The sequence below is a fragment of the Malassezia japonica genome, chromosome 9 (assembly GCF_029542785.1).
Source record: "Malassezia japonica chromosome 9, complete sequence".
Lineage (NCBI taxonomy): Eukaryota > Fungi > Basidiomycota > Malasseziomycetes > Malasseziales > Malasseziaceae > Malassezia > Malassezia japonica.
The window spans coordinates 310,394-329,417 of record NC_083378.1 but is presented as its reverse complement, the minus strand read 5'-3'; the positions used below and the strand labels follow the sequence as shown (position 1 = coordinate 329,417).

The following is a 19,024-nucleotide window of genomic DNA, read 5'->3' as shown; positions in this document are numbered from 1 at the left end:
ACATACTACTGTCCCATTGCAGAAGGCGGCACCTGCGTGGTCGGCGGCACCTGCAAGGTCGACAGCAATTCGTTGTCGTAACGCATCGTCGGCTTCCATTGGTTCGCGCGGTCGGGGATGAACGAGATCGGCTGTTGCGGGGGGTTGTACGTCAAGCCGAGCTCCTGCGCGATGTCGCGCATGTAGCGCATAAACTTGGTTCGGCGCATCCAGCGGCCGAGCCAGTCCTGCCAGTTGCCCTTGTGCTCGACGGCGATAATGAGCGAGATACAGTTCATGTTGCGCACCGAGTCGTACAGCAGGAAGAGACCGCCGCCCCAGTCCTTGTCGTTCTGGGCACAGAACTCGGTGAGCTTTTCGCGGAACTCGTCGAGCTTGCTCACTGGCGTGTCGAAGCCCACGTTCACGTTGATAATGTCATACTGCGACGCCGAGCGGCGCGCGTTAAAGATGGTCGACTGGGCGAGCACGGCGTTCGGGGTGATCGTCACCTGGTTCCACACCGTGATGAACTCGGTGGAGATCATGCCAAAGGCCGTGACAAACATCCACGTATCGTTGATGCACACCAAGTCGCCCACGTCGTAAGGGTGCGTAGAAAAGATGAAGATCATACTTTCAAAGATGTTCTTGGCCGAGTTGCCGAACACGAATGAGAAACCCACAATGATTGTCGACAGCGGCAGCAAATTCGAAATCGTCTGCTCGCCGGTGAAGATCACTAGCCAAATAAAGATGACAATGATCAGTGCGATGAAGAGCAAAACCATGTCGAGGTTGCGGAACGCGCTGCGCATATCCTGGATGCTGTTGTTCAGCATCGTCCGGTCCTCAAAGATGCGCTGCAGCGTCGAGCGCATCTCTTCACGCGAGATCTCGCCACTGCGGTCCTCGTCAAAGATACCAAACGCGGCGTACGCGTCGCTTTGTGACTTGAAGAAAGGAAAGAAGTCGTCCGGCGAAATCGTCCTGCCATTCTTGGAAATCGCCACAAAGATTTCTTTTGCCAGGCGGCGCGCCGCGAGCGACGACTCGGGCATGTTGATGTCTGACAGCTGCGCCTTGCGCGCCGCAGACGCGAGCGCAGTCTGCAGCTGCGTCACAAACGTCTGCTTGCGCGGCTGGCGCAGCGCCTCGGCAGCGCTCTCCGCGGCGGGCGTCCCAATGCCGTTCGTGTTCAGCGCCGAGGTGTCCCCGCTCGCGCGCCCAAAAGTACGGCGCGCGCTGTCGGTAAAGGTCGCGGCGCGCGAGCGCAGCTGGTTCGCACTGAGAATGCCCGGCCACTTGCGGGTGCCTTGGAGTTTCGTGAGCACCTTGAATGCACGGCGGTTCTGCTCCAGACGGTCGCGCAGCGTGGTCTTGTGAAAGTGCTGCGCAATGAGCTTGAGCGCAATCTTTTCCGCGAGCACAATGATGGACGTCGCAAAGAGCGCCTTGATAATGTTGGCGATCGTACCAAAGTAGTCCGGCTCCGCGGTCTGCGACGAGAGTTTGAGCACCACCGAGATCGTGCCTCTGAGACTCACCCACGCCCACACCGTGCAGAAAACCAGCTTGATATAAAAGAGGACGCCGTCAACGATCGACACCACGTCGCTGTACAGATCCGGCACCCTGCCAAAGACGACCTCGGCGATCTTGAGCGCCGCACGCGGGATCCAGCCAAAAATCAAAAAGGTCGCCACGGAAGTAACCCAGATGATGGTCAGCCACACGCTCCATATTTCCGCCTCGATAAAGTGCGGCTGGTTGCGGAAGCGCGTGTAGGTGACAATGAACGGGATGATGCAGATGATGCCACCGAACAAGGCGAGGATGCTCATGCGCACAACAGGCGGTGTGTGCGTCACTGCATACACGAGCTTACGCAGCGGCTTGCGCCTGCGCGTCACCTTTGCCTCGCTTGGCTGCCCGTTGTCTTCCTCGTCAATGTCCCAGTCAAAAAGGTCTTCGTCGTCGGTCAGTTCGCCCTGGAGATCGGTTTCTTCATAACCCTGGGTTTTTTCAGAGGGCCCAGCATTGCCTGGCCTCCCCTGCTCATTTCCTATCTGAGCCCAGTCGTTCGTCGCGTACTGGGGCGGCGCACCCACCAGCGTCGCTGCCATGGCCGTCGTTTTCACTCGAAGCGCTTGGGCCACACGCAGCACCGCCTCGGGTGACTAAGCCGGATCGGAAACGGTGTATCGCCACGTGGTCTCGGCCCAATCACCGCCCGGTGCCGAGCTTAGGCCGCAGAGACGAGCGCGCCGTAGCTTGCACCGTACCAGGGATGGGACGCAAGAAGATCAAGATCCAGCCCATTGAGGGCGAGCGCAACCGTTCTGCCACCTATCTGAAGCGCAAGTTTGGTCTGTTCAAGAAGGCGTATGAGCTTGCGGTGCTCACCGACTCGGAAATCGCCGTGATGGTCTTTGGCCGGAATGGAAAGCTAGCCGAGTTTTGCTCCGGAGACATTGACGAGTTCCTGCTGCGCTATACGGAGTACAATGGGACTGTGGAAAAGCGTGGACCCGAGCACTTTTCGCACGACAGCGATGAAAAGAGCGACGAGAACGACGAGCGTCTTCAGGCCCCGGCAGAACCGTCCTTCAAAAGGGAGCGCACGCACAGCGCTGTGCACGCGAGCTCGCGCGCGCGTCTAGACAGTCGGAGACACAATCCCGAGGGCCAACCCGCAAGTGACAATGTGTCTCCACGCGGCCACGGACTCGCGCCGCCGGCAGTGGTGACGGATTCGCGTGGCGCACCCCCCGACATGTACCAGGGCTTGGGCAAGCGCCGTGCCTTTTCGCACACGCTTGGCATGCCTGCCTACTTCCCTGCGGAACGTGACACGAGCGGGGTGCGGATGAATGACTGGGGCGCGCCACGCGCCGAGTCTGCCGCCACGCTGATGCCCGTACCCGAACCGGCGTCTGCGCGGCGTTGGAGCAGTGGGCTGGAACTTGATCTTCCTGCACAAAGCAGCGTGCCCCAGCATGCGGTGCCTAGGCGGCTCTCTGACACATTCGCCAATGTGCAAGCCGGGGAGATGCACGGCGTGCCCATGCCGGATGCCTCGTCGCGCATGCTGCATGCGCACGGGATCCATCCCTCGGCGCCACCCCCCGGGCATGGCGTGCCAGAGCCTGCGCCACCGAGCCTGTCTCTTCCGTTGCCGAATCCCGCGTCCTCCTTTCCTGTTCCAATGAATGCCAACTTCCTCGCGCCCGCTCATTCGCCGACGACGCCGACGACGCCTACAAATACTCAGCCGCCCATGATGGGTATTCCCCAGCCAATTCCCTCGCCGCATGACACCCGCATTGATGGGGGCGTGCTCGCTTCACCGCTCACCCCCGTCCATCCTGCTTTCCCTGGTGCGATGCCACAAACGGCGAACAGCCCGTACCAGTACGATATGAAAGTACACCAAGGCGTCTCGCCTGCACCTATGGGCGCCATGCCGTCCGACGTAAAACGTTTTGTTCCTACGCAGGGACCCGAGATTTTTTTTTCGACACCGGACCGCGCGTCATCCCCGAACCGCGCGCCCCGCCCGGGCCAAGAGGGTGCACAAGAGCCGAGTCCAACCACTAATATGATGCTGCCGCAAGAGCAACGCCCAAACTCGCCGACGGCGAACCCTATCTCACGCTCGATGTTTGTCTCTCAGTAATGCCCGTAGTTGCTATACCCTTGCACTTCGCCACGTGGCGTGCTGCGGCGGCTTGCCTTGGACGACCGTGCGCGATGCGGACGACGAGCGTGCACCGCGGCGTGCTCGCCTGCCTGCTTCTGGCGTTTGCGCTATGCGTCGGGGCGCGCACACCGACGGTGACCGCGTCCAACTTTGCGAATCTGCCCAGCAAGCTAAGCTACTTTGACGACAGCAGCGTCGTGCTCTGGCACGATGCCGAGTCGGGCACCGTCTTTCGCAGCGACAACGAGGGCAAGTCGTGGAAGGCGGTGAGCGGGCCGCCGTCGGGCAAGGCGATGCTCTTGATAGAGCACCCATACGACCCAAAGCAGGCCTTTATTCTCTCCAATGCGGAAGAGCACTGGCGCACGACGGACCGCGGCGCGACGTGGCAGCGCTTCAGGACGCCCGATCCCCCAGCGGTGCGCGCAGGCATCCCGCTCGACTTTCACGCGGACGAGAAGCACCGCACGTACATCCTGTATACGGGCCGGAAATGCTCCAAGTGGTCGCCGCTGCGCGGAAGCGTGTGCCACGACGTCGCCTACTATACCACGGACGCGTTTGCGACCGACGTCAAGCAGGCGATGGACGTCGTGCTGCGCTGCAACTGGGCCAAGACCACGCGCGAGGTCGTCGTGCCGCAGCACGCCATGACGCGCATCTTTTGCCTGGCCTGGGACGAGAGCGTCCACCAAAATGCGCCGGCAGGCCAGCAGAGCGCGAGCAAGACGCGCATGTGGGCCAGCGACGACTTTTTCAAGACGCGGCGCATCGTCGACCTGGGCCTCGGGCGGGACGCACGAGGGTTCATGGGCCTCGGCGCGTCGCGGCGCTACCTGATCACCGCACTGCAGGACCCGACACAAGGGCGGGGGAAGGAGCTCAGCCTCTACGTCTCGCTCGACGCAGAGACGTGGTCCAAGGCGCAGTTCCCGCACGGCCAGCTCCTGCACGAGAGCGCGTACACGATCCTCGATGGGCCGCAGTTCCACCTCCTGGTCGACGTGCTCGACGCGGCAAGCAACACCGGCTCTCTGTTCATGAGCGACAGCTCGGGGACGCAGTTTGGGCTTAGCCTGCACGGCACGCAGCGCAATGCGATGGGTATTGTGGACTACGAGCACCTCGCCAACATTGACGGCGTTGCGATCGCCAACATCCGCACCGAGGCGGCGCTTGCGCGCGTCAAGACCAAGGTAACGCACGACGAGGGCAGCCACTGGACGTACCTCGCGGCGCCACGCACAGACGTTGACGGGCACTCGATCGGATGCAACACGGCGGATCCGGAGCACTGTGCACTGCACCTGCATGCGCTAGTGCAGCCGCACAACTTGGGCCGCACCTTTTCGTCCTCGGCGCCAGGCCTCGTGATGGGCGTCGGTTCCGTGGGCGAGGTGCTCAAGCCGTACGACGACTGCGACACGTTCTTGAGCACGGACGCTGGCGCGACGTGGACCATGGTCGCGCGGCATCCTCACAAGTACGAGTTTGGCGACCAAGGCGGCCTGTTAGTGCTTGTGCCAGACACGGGTGCGACCGACGTGCTGCGCTACTCGTTCAACTACAAGACATGGCATACGCTCCAGCTCGGCACGACGATCACACCGTTTGTCCTGACGACGATCCCGGATAGCACCGCGCTCAAGTTCCTGCTCATCGGATCGCGCGCTCGGGGCGCGGGCGATGACAGCCAGCGGCACGCGGCGCTGTTTGTCGACTTTGCGCCGCTCAAGAAGCGCAAGTGCGGCTCGCGCGACTTTGAGCAGTGGTACCCCCAGGGCCCGAACGGCGCGTGCCTCATGGGACACCGGCAGTGGTACCGCCGCCGCAAGGCAGACGCGGACTGTGTCGTGCTCGACAAGTTCCACGACCCGGTTGCCCACGTCGATCCGTGCCAGTGCACCGAGGCGGACTACGAGTGCGACTTTGGCTTTGTGCGCGCGCCTTCGGGCAAGTGCGAGCCGTCTGGCGCGATTACCGTGCCGCCCGGCGCGTGCCAGCGCAAAGGCGACACGTTTACGGGCTCGTCGGGCTACCGCAAGGTACCGGGTAATACGTGCGAGGTGCGCGCGGGCCAGAAAGCGCTCGACGCGCCGGTCCAGCGGCCGTGCACGCAAGTCGCGCCGCCCGCTGCCGGTGCGATCCAGCACCAGCGCTTTGCGTTCCCCTCGGCGATCGCCGACGTGCTGCACTTTGCCAATTCGCCGCACGTCGTCGTCCGGCTCATGGATGGCCAAATCTTCCAGTCGGCCGATGACGGCGGGACGTGGCACGAGTTGAAGCTGCTGATTGCGCGCTTTGCGGAGCGGAAAGCGCTTGCGCTGATTTCCCATGCGCACGACAAGCAGCGCGCGTTTATCGTGTCTGATTCCCAGGCCGTCTTTTACACCACCGACGGCGGTGTGCACTGGCAATGGTTTAGCGCGCCGCTTGCGCCCAACGTCTTTGGCCTTGCCCCGCTCGACTTCCACCCCACGCAGCCCGACTGGCTGATCTGGACCGGAAGCCGCGGCTGCGAGACGCCGGGCGGCGCGTGCCATACCGAGGCGTACTACTCGCTGAACAACGGCCGGCAGTGGTCGCGCTTTGACACGTACGTGCGCAAGTGCGCGTGGCTGCGCGACACGCACTTTGCCGCGGCCGACACGCGCGCGATCCTCTGCGAGAGCCACACGGAGAAGAAAGGTAGCCAGCCGCTCGCGGCGAGGCCCGAGCGTACGCTGCAGCTGGTGCTCGGCAACGATCTGTACCGCAAAAAGCACGTCTTGTTTGAGAACGTCTTGGGCTTTTCCGTCTTTGAGGAGTTTTTGCACGTTGCCGAAGTGGTCGGCGTGCCCGCGGCGCTGCGCATGCACGTCTCAATGGACGCGCACCGCTTTGCGGAGATCCAGCTTCCCCCCCAGCTCGACCTCGAGCGCCACGCGTACACGGTCCTGGACTCTGTCACGCGTGCCGTCTTTATGCACGTCTCTCCCCAGCAGAGCGCGCTGCGGCAGTGGGGCGACCTGGTGAAGAGCAACTCGAACGGGACCTACTATGCGCTCTCGCAGGAAGGCGTGAACCGCAACGCGCTGGGCTACGTCGACTTTGAAAAGATGCGCGGCATCCACGGCATCGCGCTCACCAACGTCGTGAGCAACCAGGAGGAGGCGGCGATCTCGGGCCTCAAGGCGCTCCAGACGCGCATCACGCACAACGACGGCGGGCACTGGGACGCGCTGACCCCGCCTGTGCACGACTCACACGGCAATCCGTACGCGTGCAACGAGGTGGGGTGCAGTCTGCACCTGCACGGCCTGCTCGAGCGTCCGGACCTGCGCCTGATGACGAGCACCCCCGCTGCGACGGGCTTTATGCTCGGCACAGGGAATGTCGGGCGTGCGCTCGCGCCCTACCGCGACTGCGACACGTTCCTTACGCGCGACGGCGGCTTTACCTGGGAAGAGGTCCACAAAGACGCGCACAAGTGGGCCATGGCCGATCACGGCGCGATCCTGCTCCTGGTCGACGACGAGCGGCCGACAGACGAGGTGCTCTACACGCTCGACCAGGGCCTCTCGTGGAAGTCGTTCAAGCTCGGGGAGCGCATGCGCGTCGCCACGATCGACGCGCTCCCGGAGGAGTCCGAGCGCCGCTTTGTCCTCTTTGGCCAGACGACGCAGGTGCAAAAGCAGTCGGTCGCTGTGATGCTCGACTTTACCGCCGTGCTCCCGCGCAAGTGCGTCTTTGACCGCAAGAGCGAGGATCGCAACGACTTTGAGCGCTGGAGCCCCGGCGAGCAGCGGGACGAGCGGTGCCTGTTTGGTGCGCAGCGCTGGTACTGGCGCCGCAAGCGCGACCGCGCGTGCTACGTCGGCGACGCGCTGCCCGACAAGATCGAGGAGCGGCAGTGCCAGTGCACCGAGGCGGACTTTGAATGGTACGTCGCGCTACTTACCCAGCGAATTCAACCACTACCGCGACCCCACGACCCAAAAGTGCGTGCCGTACGTCAACACCGCGGAGCTCGCCGCGTCGGTCGAGGAGCAGTGCGCGCGCAATGCGCCCGAGTACGACGGGTACTGGTACGAGCGCACCGCGGTGCGCAAGGTGCCGATCTCGGTGTGCACTGGCGGCCTCCGCCTCGACCGCGGCGCGCAGCACCGCTGTCCCCACACGCCGATCCGCCACGGCTTCTTTTGGTGGCTCTGGATCCTGCTGCTAGCCGTTGCGATCGGCTTCGCGGCCGCCTACTGGTGGACCAACGGCGAGATTGGGCAGTACGGGTACGTTCTACGACTGACGCAGCGCCCTCCGCCTCGAGGACCACGCCGCATACCACGACGCGCGCGAGCACCTCGGGCTGCTCGCGGGCTTTGTCGGGGGCCTCGCGTCGCTCGCGTGGGCGCGCGCGCAGGAACTGGGCGAGCACATTCCTATCGTGCGCGACTACCTGCGCCGGCGTTCCCAGCGTCCTTTCTCCAGCTACCACATGCTGTCGACCGACGAAGACGCCGAGGTACGTGCCTGTCCTGACCCAGATCCTCCGCGGCTACGACTCGGAGGCCGAGCCATAGTGTATAGCACGTGACACACCACGTCGCGCTCCGCAACGTCCACAGCGGCGCAAGTCGTGGTGCGCGCGCAGACCGATCCAGGGGGGCTGGCCTGGTGGCCGTGGCGGCCGCCAGGATTAGCCCAGATAGCGGCACTCCTTGTCGCGGGTGCCGCGCCGCATGCCGCCGCGCGCCCGGTCGAGTCACCCGCCGGGCTCGTGTATTCCGCACTGCCGATCCATTCGATGGCGATGTCGTCCATGACGGCGCACAACGCGTCGTGCTTTAATCTGACACGCCAGAGCGAATTCCAAGGGCCTTTTACTATATGGAACTACGAGGAGCGCAGTGTATGGTTTCAGCGCAAGGCAATCTTGATCGTCTCTATATTCCTCGCGATATTTATTGTACTCATTATCGGATTCGCCGTGTTCCTTCGGGATCGCAATGCAGGCATCTCGGAGGACGGCGAAGAGGCGCTGCCGCGCATCGACACGATCGCATCCGAGCTCCAGCGGGGGAACAAGCAACGAGGGCCGTCGATCCGATTCGCACGCGCGCCGCGACGCGCTTCGCGCGCGCTGCGGCGGCGGCGCGTCTCGAAACCGGTCGAGACGGGTCCGACACAGGGCGCACATGCTGCCCATGAAGAAGTTGAACGCGCCGAGGCGCCAAGCGCCGCGAATGCAACGTCGCCGGAGGTCCGCGTCACGCTCCCGGGCCCGGAGCCGGCGCCGGCCTTGGCGCCGCGCCTCGACGAGGCGCTCCCGGAGCTGGGGCCGCGCGTGGATGTGCCTCTGCCAGGGGACGCCGATCATGCGCCGTACCCCGTTGCAACACGCGCCGATCGCAGCGACGTCGAGGCGGTGAATGCGATGCATATCGAGCACGAGGTCGCTCAGCCACCGGCATACATTGCCGAGGCGAGCACGTCGCCACGCCGATCGGTTGCTGCCGATAAGCGGCGTGCGGCGAGCCCGGAGCGCGCGCCGACGACCGACGACGACGTCGCTGGGACCGACGAGCTTTTTGCGCATATCGCGACAGACGAAAAGTCGGTCCTCGCGGCACTGCACTCGGCAGCCAGTGCGCCGCCGAGTGCGCCGAGCGCGCCGCCGAGCGCACTCGGCAGCGTACCGAGTGCACCGCCGAGTGCGCCGCCGATGGACGCGGCGTCCGAGGCAGAGCTGCCGCTCGAGCGTGGCAAAGGCAAGCAGCGGTATGCATCGGGCTTGCCTGCCCCGCCAATCGCCGTGCCGCCTACGGCACGGTACGATGCGCCGCTATTCCACTCGCAGTCGAATGAGAAGGAAGCCGAGGCCGAGGCGGAGCGTGCGGCGCTGGCGTCGCTGTTGCCCTCGGCGCCGGACGAGTGGGCATGGCAAGGCGATGCGCTGCCTGTATATGGCGCGCCGTCGGCTCCGCCCGGAGAGGGCATGGGCGAGGAAGATGGGGATCGGGGCGTACCGTCGGCTCCGACTGCACCAGTGGAGCCGACGGTCTCTGTGGCAGAGGCATCTGCTCCTTTTGCGCCATCGGTTCCCCCTGCCCCCATTGTCCCGTCAGCTCCCTCTGCCCCTTCTCTGACCACTATGTCATCGGCACCTTTATCTTTTGCCGCTCTTTCGGCACCGACTGCCTCTGCTTTGGATACCTCGGCAGTCGACCCATTGTCTCACGATGCTCCCATGCATGCTTCTGCTGCACACATGTCCATGGATCCTCCAATGGATGCTTCTACCGACGCTCCTCGTTCGGATGCCCGTCCTTTGGACGCCCCTCTTCACGAACGCCCGAGCACCCCGCATGCTCCCTCGAGCTCCTCGGGCCCACCGGCCCCCATGCTTCCTAACGCGTCGCCGCCCCAGGCACCTGCATCGCCCTCGGCGTCTGTACCCGATCCACTGGGCCCCATACCTCCAGAGTTGCTCCCGCCCTCGCCTACGTCGCGAGCGCGCGGCGATGCTTAATGTACATAAGCACGATACCCCGACGTTCTATGCATCATATATCCCTAGGCTATACACGATAACGCGCCCGAATCCATCTGTACTCCCTTCGAGGCGCACGCCGAGGTGCGTACACGCGGCCTCTGCGTGTTCTTGTGCGGCCAGGCGCGTCTGGACGTGCGCCGCATCGTACGCAAAACGCTGGGCCATGTTGCCGTCGGCGGGGTACGCTTCGTGGAGATCGACCCACGCGACGTCTTTTGGCGCATCCGGCGCTGTAAAGCCCGCCATCGACACGACGCGAATCGGAGCGAATCCGCCGGCAAACGTGCACTGCAGCGCCTGGAGCGTGCTGATGGCGATCGGCGCGCTCAGCACACAGGTGAGCGTCGCTGCTGCCGACGTGCTCGGCGAGCCCTGCGTCAGTCCATGCACCTACCAGCTCCACCGTCCAGCACGTCTCGTTACTGTCGTCCAGCGCACACTTGGCCTCCTTCGAGGACCCGATCGAGGCTCTGCATCAGTTAGACCACCTACCGCACACGCGCGGCGTCCTGCAGCTGATTTTTCATCGTGTGGAGAAAGACACCATGTCGGCGGACGCGCCCCTGGCGCTGCCGCCGCACCATTTGCTCACTGCCTTCCCTGAGATCAATGTGTGTGCGCCGATGGTGCGCTACTCCAAGCTGCCGTTCCGCGCGCTGGTCGCGCAGTACGACACGCAGATCACGACGACGCCCATGATCCTTGCCAGCGAATTTAGTCGGAACCAGCAGGCGCGCGACGCCGACTTTAGCACCAATGCAGAAGAGCGCGGCGTATTTACGATGCGGCCCGACTATGGATACATGCGCAAAGGCGATGCGCCGGTGCGTGTACGTGGCGCGCTCGTGTGCCAGCTGGCAGCCAGCACGCCCGCGCCGCTCGCCGACGCCGCCGAGCTCATCAGCCCGTTTGTAGACGGCGTCGACCTCAACTGCGGGTGTCCCCAGGCGTGGGCATACTCCGAGCAGATTGGCTCCTACCTGCTGCGCCAGCCCGAGACGGTGCGCGACATGGTCCGTGCCATCAAAGGGCGCCTGGGCGACGGATACTGCGTCAGTGTCAAGATCCGCGTCGACAGCGACCTGCGCAATACGGATGCGCTTGTGCGCAATGCGCTGCATGCTGGCGCCTCGATGATTACCGTACACGGGCGCACGCGGCACCAGCCCTCGGCGTCGCATCCGGTCGACCTGGACGCGGTCAAGTTTGCGATCGATGCGGCGAACGCCTGCGGTCTGCACACTGCACGCGGCACTGCGCCCGGCGACGGCTGGATCTTTGGGGATGGCGGTGCGGGCGGCATTGTGCCTACCGTCGTCAACGGCGACATATGGACCAAGGACGACGCACAGCACTGGCGTGCGGCGACCGGCGCGCGCGGCGCGATGAGCGCGCGCGGCCTGCTTGCGAACCCCGTACGTGCTTCAACTTACCCAGGCGCTCTTTTCCGGGCACGAAAAGACCCCCCCGGCGGCCGTGGCCGCGTTTGCGGAAAAGGCCATTGCGACGGGCCTGCCTGTGGCGCTGTTCCAGTACGTTTTCTCGCTCACCCAGCCGGCACCTTGCCTATATGCTCGAAGAGAGCATCCCCAGCCGGGCCGAGTCGATCTACTTTAATTCGCTTGCGAGCCCTGCGAGCATTCTCGACTGGCTGTCGGAATCGGGGTATTTGTCCTAGGACGCTAAGGGAACGAACGAGCTCGCAGCGACGTCTGCCGCCGTGTCTGCGCTGATGGACGGGTTCGGGGTCGTCTCGACGGTCTCTTCGACCTCGGTCGTCTGTGCATTGGCCTCCTGGGCCTCCTCCGGCGCCTTGATCGGCTGGCTGGGGTCGCTCCAGTTGATATTAAAGCGCGTCACGCGCGGCTTGCTCGCGAGCACCTCGCGGCAGACCTTGTCGAGCTGCACCTCTTCCGGGGGATCCTCGCGCATTTCCTCTGATTCGTACGCATTGTTCACGTAGTACCCCACCCGGATAAACTCGGCGTCTTTGTAGGACGCGGTGAGCAGGATCACCGTCACGCCGAGCAGGTCGGTCGCCGGGATTTTTTCCGGCGACGGCGCCTCGGCCTCGAACTCGAACGAGTTTACGCCCACCGGCACCGGCCCGACCATGCAGCTGTCGAGCTCCTGGTCGTACTCTTCCGATTCGGCGGATCCGACGTAGATCAACTTCCACTCGATGTCTGGGTGAGCCTCGCGACGTACCATCCTCGAGCGGCGAGATGCACTCAAAGGTCACCTTGAAGATATACGGGTCTTTTTTGTTAGCCAAACCACCTACCAGAGAAGCGCGCCTTGCTGTTGATAATCTCGACGTTTTGCAAGTGCACAATCGACATCCTGGACGCGTCACGGACAGGCGCGTAAAGCGCGCCAGTGGAGGCCACGTGGACTCGCCGACCATGGTGTGTGCCAAGTGCGAAAAGACGCTGTCCAAGACAGCGACGACGGATCCCTTTGTACGTGTCGTTACTTATGCAGCGCAACCGCAACGCGGCCGGATTTCTCGTGCCGAGTGGCTCGGCGGCACGGCCCGGCACTGCGCGCGGCGTAGGCGTGCCCGCGCCGGGCGGACGCAAGGTCGGCGAGAACAAGCTCCTGTCAAAGTCTGCGCGCTTCTCTCCCCTGGATGCCAAGTGCAAGCTGTGCAAGCAGCGCGTGTCGCAGGAGCGCGCGGCCTACTGCCAGGGTACGTCGTATTTCTCACGCAGCGTGCGCGTACAAAAAAGGGCTGTGTGCTATCTGTGGCAAACAGATCCTGGATACCTCGCGCTACAAGCAGTCTTCATAGTATACCCTCTATTCCCCCCCATCCACGACGGTGCCTTCGACAACCTACGCGACGCTGCACGCGCCACGCCCACGTTTCTTCGCGCGCGCTACGCCCGATCCGGCGGCGGTTGCATCACGTGGGCTGCGCAGAAGACGCGCGAGATCAGGTCATTTTGGGAAAGCGTGGTTCCGTACCAACCGCGATGTCTCTGTACGTAGCCCAAGGTGGATTCTGTGATGAAGAAGATTCTCTTGATCATTCATGAGAGATTGCTTTCGAGCAACCCATTCAAGTCCCTGAGAATCCACGCGAATCACGAGCAGACTAACGACAGCACCACTTCCAACCAGCAGCTCCGCAACAACGAGGGCATTGCCGACTACACCAAGTTCTGGCAGAGCGACTCGCGCAAGGACTCTGAGACGGACCAGGCGAACCGTCTGGACCAGTACACCTCGGTGGTGAACGGCTACTACGATGGTGCGACGGACCTGTACGAGTACGGCTGGGGCATGAACTTCCACTTTGCGCGCTACTACCCCGGCGAGGCCTTCTACCAGGCGCTGGCCCGCCACGAGCACTACCTTGCCTTTATGATGCAGCTGCGTCCCGGCATGCGCGTGCTCGACGTGGGCTGCGGTGTCGGTGGCCCTGCGCGCGAGATTGCCCGCTTCGCCGGCGTGAACATTGTTGGTGTGAACAACAATGCGTACCAGGTCGAGCGTGCCCGCCGCTATACCGAAAAGGCCGGTCTCTCTGACCAGATCGAGTTTGTAAAGGGCGACTTTATGAACCTCAAGGAGCAGTTTGGCCCCAACAGCTTCGACGCTGTGTACGCGATCGAGGCGACGTGCCACGCCCCCACCTGGGAAGGCGTCTACGGCGAGATCCTCTCGGTGCTCAAGCCCGGCGGTATCTTTGGTCTGTACGAGTGGTGCATGACCGACAACTACGACGGCTCGAACCCCGAGCACCGCCGCATTGCCCACGGCATTGAGCTCGGCGACGGTATCCCCGAGATGCGCTCCATTGTCCAGGCGCGCAATGCGCTCAAGACGGTCGGCTTCCAGATCGAGGTGGACGAGGACCTGGCCGACAAGGGCGACAAGATCCCCTGGTACTACCCTCTCGAGGGCGACATCCGCAAGGTGCAGACTGCGTGGGACCTGGTGATGTGCTGGCGCATGACGTGGTTCGGCAAGTTTACCACGCAGAACGCGGTCAAGATCCTCGAGCGCTTTGGCCTCGTCCCCAAGGGCACCTACGACGTGGGCGAATCGCTGAAGGTCGCTGCCGATGCGCTCGTCGCCGGTGGCCAGACCAAGCTCTTCACCCCCATGATGTTCTTTGTCGCTCGCAAGCCCCAGTAGACGTACAGTAGCACAATCTTTTCTACAACAAAGGGTATCTTAGGTGTGTTTGGTCACGGGGATCGGTTCGGCCGTCAGCGACGCCCAGTCCGTTTTGCGGTCGCGCTCGAGATCCAAGTCGCCGACAAGGGATCTGCGTTAGTCTCGAGACGTACATGCTGTCGCCACGCAGGATATACACGCCCAGCGGCACTTCTTCGACGCCTGCGTCGCGGCTAAAGATGCGCTCGACACACTCCGAGAGCACGAGCGAGCCCAGCGCGTCGTACCCCCGCAGATTGCCCACGAGCACACGCCCGTCCTGCGTCACGAGCAGGACTTGCTCTGGGTAAGAATCACGACGTACGCTCCATGTAGCCTTGCAGCGAGGACATCGCGTGTGGAAAAGGCGCGCCGAGGCCGCCCGCCGTCACGTGCAAGGAAACCGGGTCCGGGGCGGCGGACCGTGGCTTCTTGTCGAGAGCATGCGTGCCGTTTTCGCTGCCCCCCTGCGCCGCTGCGCTGCGGCGCCTATCCGGCGTGCGCAGATGAGTGCACGCCGCGGCATCCAGATGGAGGGCCGCCCGGGCCCCCTCCCGTCGTCGCCGCCGCCGCCGCCGCCAAAGGTGAACAAGGCGACGCGCCGTGCGGTCGCACGTTCCATCACGCTCGTTGCGCTGTTTGGTGGTGCATGCTTTGGCGTGTACTGCATGGACTCGCGCGCGGGCGTGCACCGCTACGTCTTTGCACCGATGCTCCAGCTGTTTACCGACCCCGAGTCGGGCTCCAAGTTTGCGGTCAAGGTGCTCAAGTGGGGCCTCGGTCCGCGGGACTGCGGCGTGGACGACGAGGTGCTGCACACGGAGCTATTCGGCAAGAAGATCTCGAACCCGATCGGCCTTGCGGCGGGCTTTGACAAGCAGGCCGAGGCGATCGACGGCCTGTTTGACCTCGGCTTTGGCCTCGTGGAAGTCGGCTCCGTGACGCCGGAGCCGCAGCCCGGCAACCCGCTGCCGCGCATGTTCCGCCTGCCGCTCGACGCCGCGGTGATCAACCGCATGGGCTTCAACTCGGAGGGCCACGCGGCCGTGGAGCAGCGCCTGAACGAGCGCCTCCAGGGCTGGGTCGTCCGCGTGCTCGCCGCCGGCCGTGCGCTCGTGACGGACCTCGGAATGGAGGAGGTGCAGCGCGACCCGACGCAGCTCGCGCGCGCGCAGCTCTTTGCGGCGTACCCGGGCGCAGACACCGCGCTGCTCGACCGCTTCGGCGTGCCGCGCAGCCTGAAACAGGACCGCCTCCTGTCGATTAACCTCGGCAAGAACAAGACGAGCCGCGAGGACTCGGTCACGGACTACGTCGAGGGCGTCCAGCGCCTCGGGCCGTACGCCGACATGATCGTCGTAAACGTCAGCAGCCCCAACACGCCGGGCCTGCGCCGCCTGCAGCGCCGCAGCGTGCTCGAGGGCCTCTTGCGCGACGTGGTGCGTGCGCGCGACGGCGTCGTCAAGGCCGCGCCGGAGGGCGCCGCGCTCCCGCTCCTCGTCAAGGTCGCGCCGGACCTGTCCGAGACCGAGCTGCACGACGTGTCGGACGCGGCAGAGAACACGGGCATCGACGGTATCATTGTGAGCAACACGACCATCTCGCGCCCGGCCGGCCTGCTCTCGCACGAGTACGTGCACGAGGCGGGCGGCCTGAGCGGGCCCCCGGTCAAGCCGCTCGCGCTCCACGCGCTCTCGACGATCCACGCGCGCAACCGCGGCAAGATCCCGCTGATCGGCTGCGGCGGCATCTCCTGCGGCCAGGACGCGCTCGACTTTGCCAAGGCGGGCGCGAGCGCCGTGCAGCTGTACACGGCGCTGGCGTACCAGGGCGCGGGCCTCCCCCGCCGCATCAAGGACGAAGTGACCGAGATCCTGCGTGCCGAAGGCAAGACCTGGGCGCAGGTCGTCGGCACCGCGGTGCCCAAGGGCGAGCCGGAGACCTACGCGCCGGACCCGATCAAGAACGTCGGTCTTTTCCCTGGCGCGCAGGACGCGTTCGACCGCAGTGTCGTGAGCGTGCGCAACGAGCTCGAGCACCTGCGCACCTCGCTGCATGCCCCGGCGTCGCACCACGACACGGAGCACCGCCGCGCGGTGCCGTTCCATGTGGACGCGCAGGATACCGAGTACATTGACCTCCTCGACAAGGTGCACCGCGTGCTCGACGACACGCCGCACTTCCACGAGGACGGCGTGCACCGCCTCGGCCTGCCGCAGCGCGCGTCGAGCGTGCCGGAGCACATCCTGGCGACCGCCAGCGAGCAGCACCTCACCCAGGGCGAGGTCCTGCACCAGGCCGTGCACGACGCGACGCACGTCGACGTCCCGGGCCAGACGAAGCCGTCGGGTGCCCCGGCGACGACGCCGTCGGGCCTGCGTGCGCCCAAAGACCAGAAGCTCTCGAGCCCGGTGCTGCAGCAGGCCAACGCGTTCCGCGACGCGGATAAGCACCGCGTGATTTAGTCATGTAGCTGCGATCGGTGATAGAAGACGTGCTCCGTGCGCAGATCGCCGCGTGGGCGATGCGACGCACGGTCCATGGAGAGGTGGAGTAGGTGGTTCGTGCGGCATGTGGCTGGTGCGAGGCGATAAGGAAGCGGGAGGGGAAGGCAAAGAAGCGGGGAAGGGAAAAAAAGAAGGGGAAAAGAGGAAAGCAAAGGAGAGCGCATGGGCAAGAGGCGCAGTGCCAGAAGCAGAGTCTGCGGGGTAGCCGAGGGCGTGGCTTTGCTACGGGGAAAAATGCCGAGATCATGTCAGATCCTAGTCGATTCCCCTATTGTGCATGGATAGAGCGCGGATACGACCGCGAAAAAAGCAGAAACTGTAGCGGTGCATTGCTGCGAATTCGGTAGGGTGTGCTGGCCGCCGCCGCCTTTGTGCTTGTGTGGCCTTGTTTTGCTCGGCGACTGCCCGTGCTTTCGCTACCTCTTTTCTCTTGTCCTTGCACTATGCTATCTCTAGTGATACTCGCTCCATCTGTCCTCCCATCCATACGCCCTCCGCCCCCGCCACCTCCTCTTCCCACCCTCTCTTTTCTGTATCCACAACATGCTCATAACTCGATCTATGGCGGCAAAGCCTATGCAAAAAGACACTACTCTGCGGTTAGCCAAACTACGCACGTTCTTCGCTGCTTTCGTCCGAGGGATCCTCCTCATCGCTTTCAGCGTTCTCGTCGTCGTCTTTGTACATGTCGTCAGCGGCACTCTTCTTCAGCGGAAGCTGGTGGCTGCGGACATGGCGGTTGAGTGTCGTGCGGCGGGTAAACATTTTGCCGCACGACGGCACCGCACACACATAAGGGCGGCGCCCCGTGTGTGTGCGGCGGTGACGCGCGAGCGAGCTGCTATCCGAGAAGCTTTTGCCACACCCCTCAAACTCGCACTGGTGTGGCCGCTCGCCGCTGTGCACACGCGAGTGCACCGTCAAAGCCGAGCGCTGGATAAAGCTCTTGCCGCACCCCGGAAAGTCGCAAGGGTACGGGCGCTCGCCGGTGTGAATACGCCGGTGGCGCGCGAGATCCGAGCGCCGGCTAAAGGTCTTGCTGCATGCATCGCACACATGCAGCTTCGGCCCGCCCGAGTCGCTCTCGGTGACCTGCGCCGGGGCCTGCTTCGGCGTGTAGCGTGCTGGAGCCGCGGTGGCGGCCACCTTTTCGGTGTCACTCGCCTCCTCTTCCGACGACACGTCCATATCCGCATGGGGCTGACCGCGCGTCGCACCGTACTTGTATGCAGCGTCGTGGCCCCGGCCGTACGCATAGCCCTGGCCCTGATAGTAAGGCGCAGGCGGCGCGTCCGCATACTCGCCGTACGCCTCTTCGTACTTCGGCTTGCGGTACTCGCCCTCGCCCGCCACCGAGTCCGATGCGTAGCCCTCGCCCTGCCACTCTGGCGGGCGGTAGGCCATGCCGCGGGGATACGGCAGCTGCGCGTGCGAGTAGGCCTGTGCGCCGGTGAACGACGAGGAGCGGTACATCCCGCTGCCGTACTCGCCGTACCGCTCGCCCGGGCGCATTCCCGCGCGCGAAAACGAGGTGATGCCCGGCGGCGGCGTCGGCGCGGCGCTCGCGTAGGGTGATGGCCCCGGCGACGAGTGCGCCGAGCCCGTGTCCATCCGGCGCTCGTCCGGGATGCGCAGCGTAGGCCGTGGCGTGCCTTCGGGCGCGCCGTCGTAGCCGCGCTCCTCCTCCTGCCCCTCTCCGCCGCCGCGCACGGCGCTCGAGGCAAAGGGCGAGTTTCTATTCTCTTGCAGCCATGAAGCATTCTCGCGGCCACCGAGGTTGCTCTGGGGCCGCCACGCGCCTGGGGCGCCGTAGCGATAGCCTTCGCGGAGCGAGTCGCGCTTGGATGATGTCCCGTACGCGTCGCCGTAGCGGCCGCTGCCGCTAAATTCGCCGCCGTACGGCCGCTGGGGCGCAGGCTGTACCAAGGGGTTCGAGCCGCGGCGGGCATCTTCGGTGGCGGGCGAGTTTGAGCGAGAGGTGTGCATTAGTTCGTCAAACACCGCGCCGTCTCCCGAGAGGTTGCGTGGCATGGGTTGGGCGTCGGATCCACGACGCAGTGGTGGCCGGCTGCTCATACGCGCAGCTGCACTCTGTGCAGCCGAGCTGGGCGATGGCGAGAAGGAGCGCTCAGACGC

At 64.4% G+C, this 19,024-nt stretch overlaps 12 protein-coding genes across 12 annotated transcripts; 7 read left to right on the top strand and 5 right to left on the bottom strand.

Annotated features, from left to right (window-relative positions):
* Positions 1-5: 5 nt before the first annotated feature.
* On the bottom strand, positions 6-2,105 carry MJAP1_004266 (uncharacterized protein; the record flags this gene model as incomplete). The annotated part of the gene is made up of 1 exon (XM_060268183.1): positions 6-2,105. The coding sequence occupies one exon, from the start codon at positions 2,103-2,105 to the stop codon at positions 6-8; it is 2,100 nt and encodes a 699-aa protein (XP_060124166.1).
* A 164-nt stretch (positions 2,106-2,269) lies between these two features.
* MJAP1_004265 (uncharacterized protein) lies at positions 2,270-3,658 on the top strand (the record flags this gene model as incomplete). Its single annotated transcript, XM_060268182.1, has 1 exon — positions 2,270-3,658. One exon carries the CDS (start codon positions 2,270-2,272, stop codon positions 3,656-3,658), a length of 1,389 nt encoding a protein of 462 aa, XP_060124165.1.
* Positions 3,659-3,732: 74 nt separating this feature from the next.
* VPS10 (vacuolar protein sorting/targeting protein PEP1) lies at positions 3,733-8,241 on the top strand (the record flags this gene model as incomplete). The annotated part of the gene is made up of 4 exons (XM_060268181.1): positions 3,733-7,604; positions 7,627-7,950; positions 7,973-8,183; positions 8,206-8,241. 4 exons carry the CDS (start codon positions 3,733-3,735, stop codon positions 8,239-8,241), a joined length of 4,443 nt encoding a protein of 1,480 aa, XP_060124164.1.
* Positions 8,242-8,471: 230 nt separating this feature from the next.
* Positions 8,472-9,807, top strand: MJAP1_004263 (uncharacterized protein; the record flags this gene model as incomplete). The annotated part of the gene is made up of 2 exons (XM_060268180.1): positions 8,472-9,688; positions 9,735-9,807. 2 exons carry the CDS (start codon positions 8,472-8,474, stop codon positions 9,805-9,807), a joined length of 1,290 nt encoding a protein of 429 aa, XP_060124163.1.
* A 410-nt stretch (positions 9,808-10,217) lies between these two features.
* On the bottom strand, positions 10,218-10,741 carry MJAP1_004262 (uncharacterized protein; the record flags this gene model as incomplete). The annotated part of the gene is made up of 3 exons (XM_060268179.1): positions 10,218-10,586; positions 10,609-10,684; positions 10,707-10,741. The coding sequence occupies 3 exons, from the start codon at positions 10,739-10,741 to the stop codon at positions 10,218-10,220; spliced, it is 480 nt and encodes a 159-aa protein (XP_060124162.1).
* An 18-nt stretch (positions 10,742-10,759) lies between these two features.
* On the top strand, positions 10,760-11,831 carry DUS4 (tRNA-dihydrouridine(20a/20b) synthase [NAD(P)(+)]; the record flags this gene model as incomplete). Its single annotated transcript, XM_060268178.1, has 3 exons — positions 10,760-11,629; positions 11,652-11,746; positions 11,795-11,831. 3 exons carry the CDS (start codon positions 10,760-10,762, stop codon positions 11,829-11,831), a joined length of 1,002 nt encoding a protein of 333 aa, XP_060124161.1.
* Positions 11,832-11,888: 57 nt separating this feature from the next.
* ASF1 (Histone chaperone asf1) lies at positions 11,889-12,556 on the bottom strand (the record flags this gene model as incomplete). The annotated part of the gene is made up of 3 exons (XM_060268177.1): positions 11,889-12,400; positions 12,423-12,473; positions 12,499-12,556. The coding sequence occupies 3 exons, from the start codon at positions 12,554-12,556 to the stop codon at positions 11,889-11,891; spliced, it is 621 nt and encodes a 206-aa protein (XP_060124160.1).
* A 63-nt stretch (positions 12,557-12,619) lies between these two features.
* Positions 12,620-13,008, top strand: MJAP1_004259 (uncharacterized protein; the record flags this gene model as incomplete). Its single annotated transcript, XM_060268176.1, has 3 exons — positions 12,620-12,676; positions 12,699-12,906; positions 12,929-13,008. 3 exons carry the CDS (start codon positions 12,620-12,622, stop codon positions 13,006-13,008), a joined length of 345 nt encoding a protein of 114 aa, XP_060124159.1.
* Positions 13,009-13,192: 184 nt separating this feature from the next.
* Positions 13,193-14,360, top strand: ERG6 (sterol 24-C-methyltransferase; the record flags this gene model as incomplete). Its single annotated transcript, XM_060268175.1, has 2 exons — positions 13,193-13,200; positions 13,325-14,360. The coding sequence occupies 2 exons, from the start codon at positions 13,193-13,195 to the stop codon at positions 14,358-14,360; spliced, it is 1,044 nt and encodes a 347-aa protein (XP_060124158.1).
* A 39-nt stretch (positions 14,361-14,399) lies between these two features.
* lsm8 (snRNP Sm proteins) lies at positions 14,400-14,734 on the bottom strand (the record flags this gene model as incomplete). The annotated part of the gene is made up of 3 exons (XM_060268174.1): positions 14,400-14,493; positions 14,516-14,684; positions 14,707-14,734. The coding sequence occupies 3 exons, from the start codon at positions 14,732-14,734 to the stop codon at positions 14,400-14,402; spliced, it is 291 nt and encodes a 96-aa protein (XP_060124157.1).
* Positions 14,735-14,824: 90 nt separating this feature from the next.
* MJAP1_004256 (uncharacterized protein) lies at positions 14,825-16,846 on the top strand (the record flags this gene model as incomplete). The annotated part of the gene is made up of 1 exon (XM_060268173.1): positions 14,825-16,846. The coding sequence occupies one exon, from the start codon at positions 14,825-14,827 to the stop codon at positions 16,844-16,846; it is 2,022 nt and encodes a 673-aa protein (XP_060124156.1).
* A 651-nt stretch (positions 16,847-17,497) lies between these two features.
* MJAP1_004255 (uncharacterized protein) lies at positions 17,498-18,919 on the bottom strand (the record flags this gene model as incomplete). Its single annotated transcript, XM_060268172.1, has 1 exon — positions 17,498-18,919. The coding sequence occupies one exon, from the start codon at positions 18,917-18,919 to the stop codon at positions 17,498-17,500; it is 1,422 nt and encodes a 473-aa protein (XP_060124155.1).
* Positions 18,920-19,024: the final 105 nt, after the last annotated feature.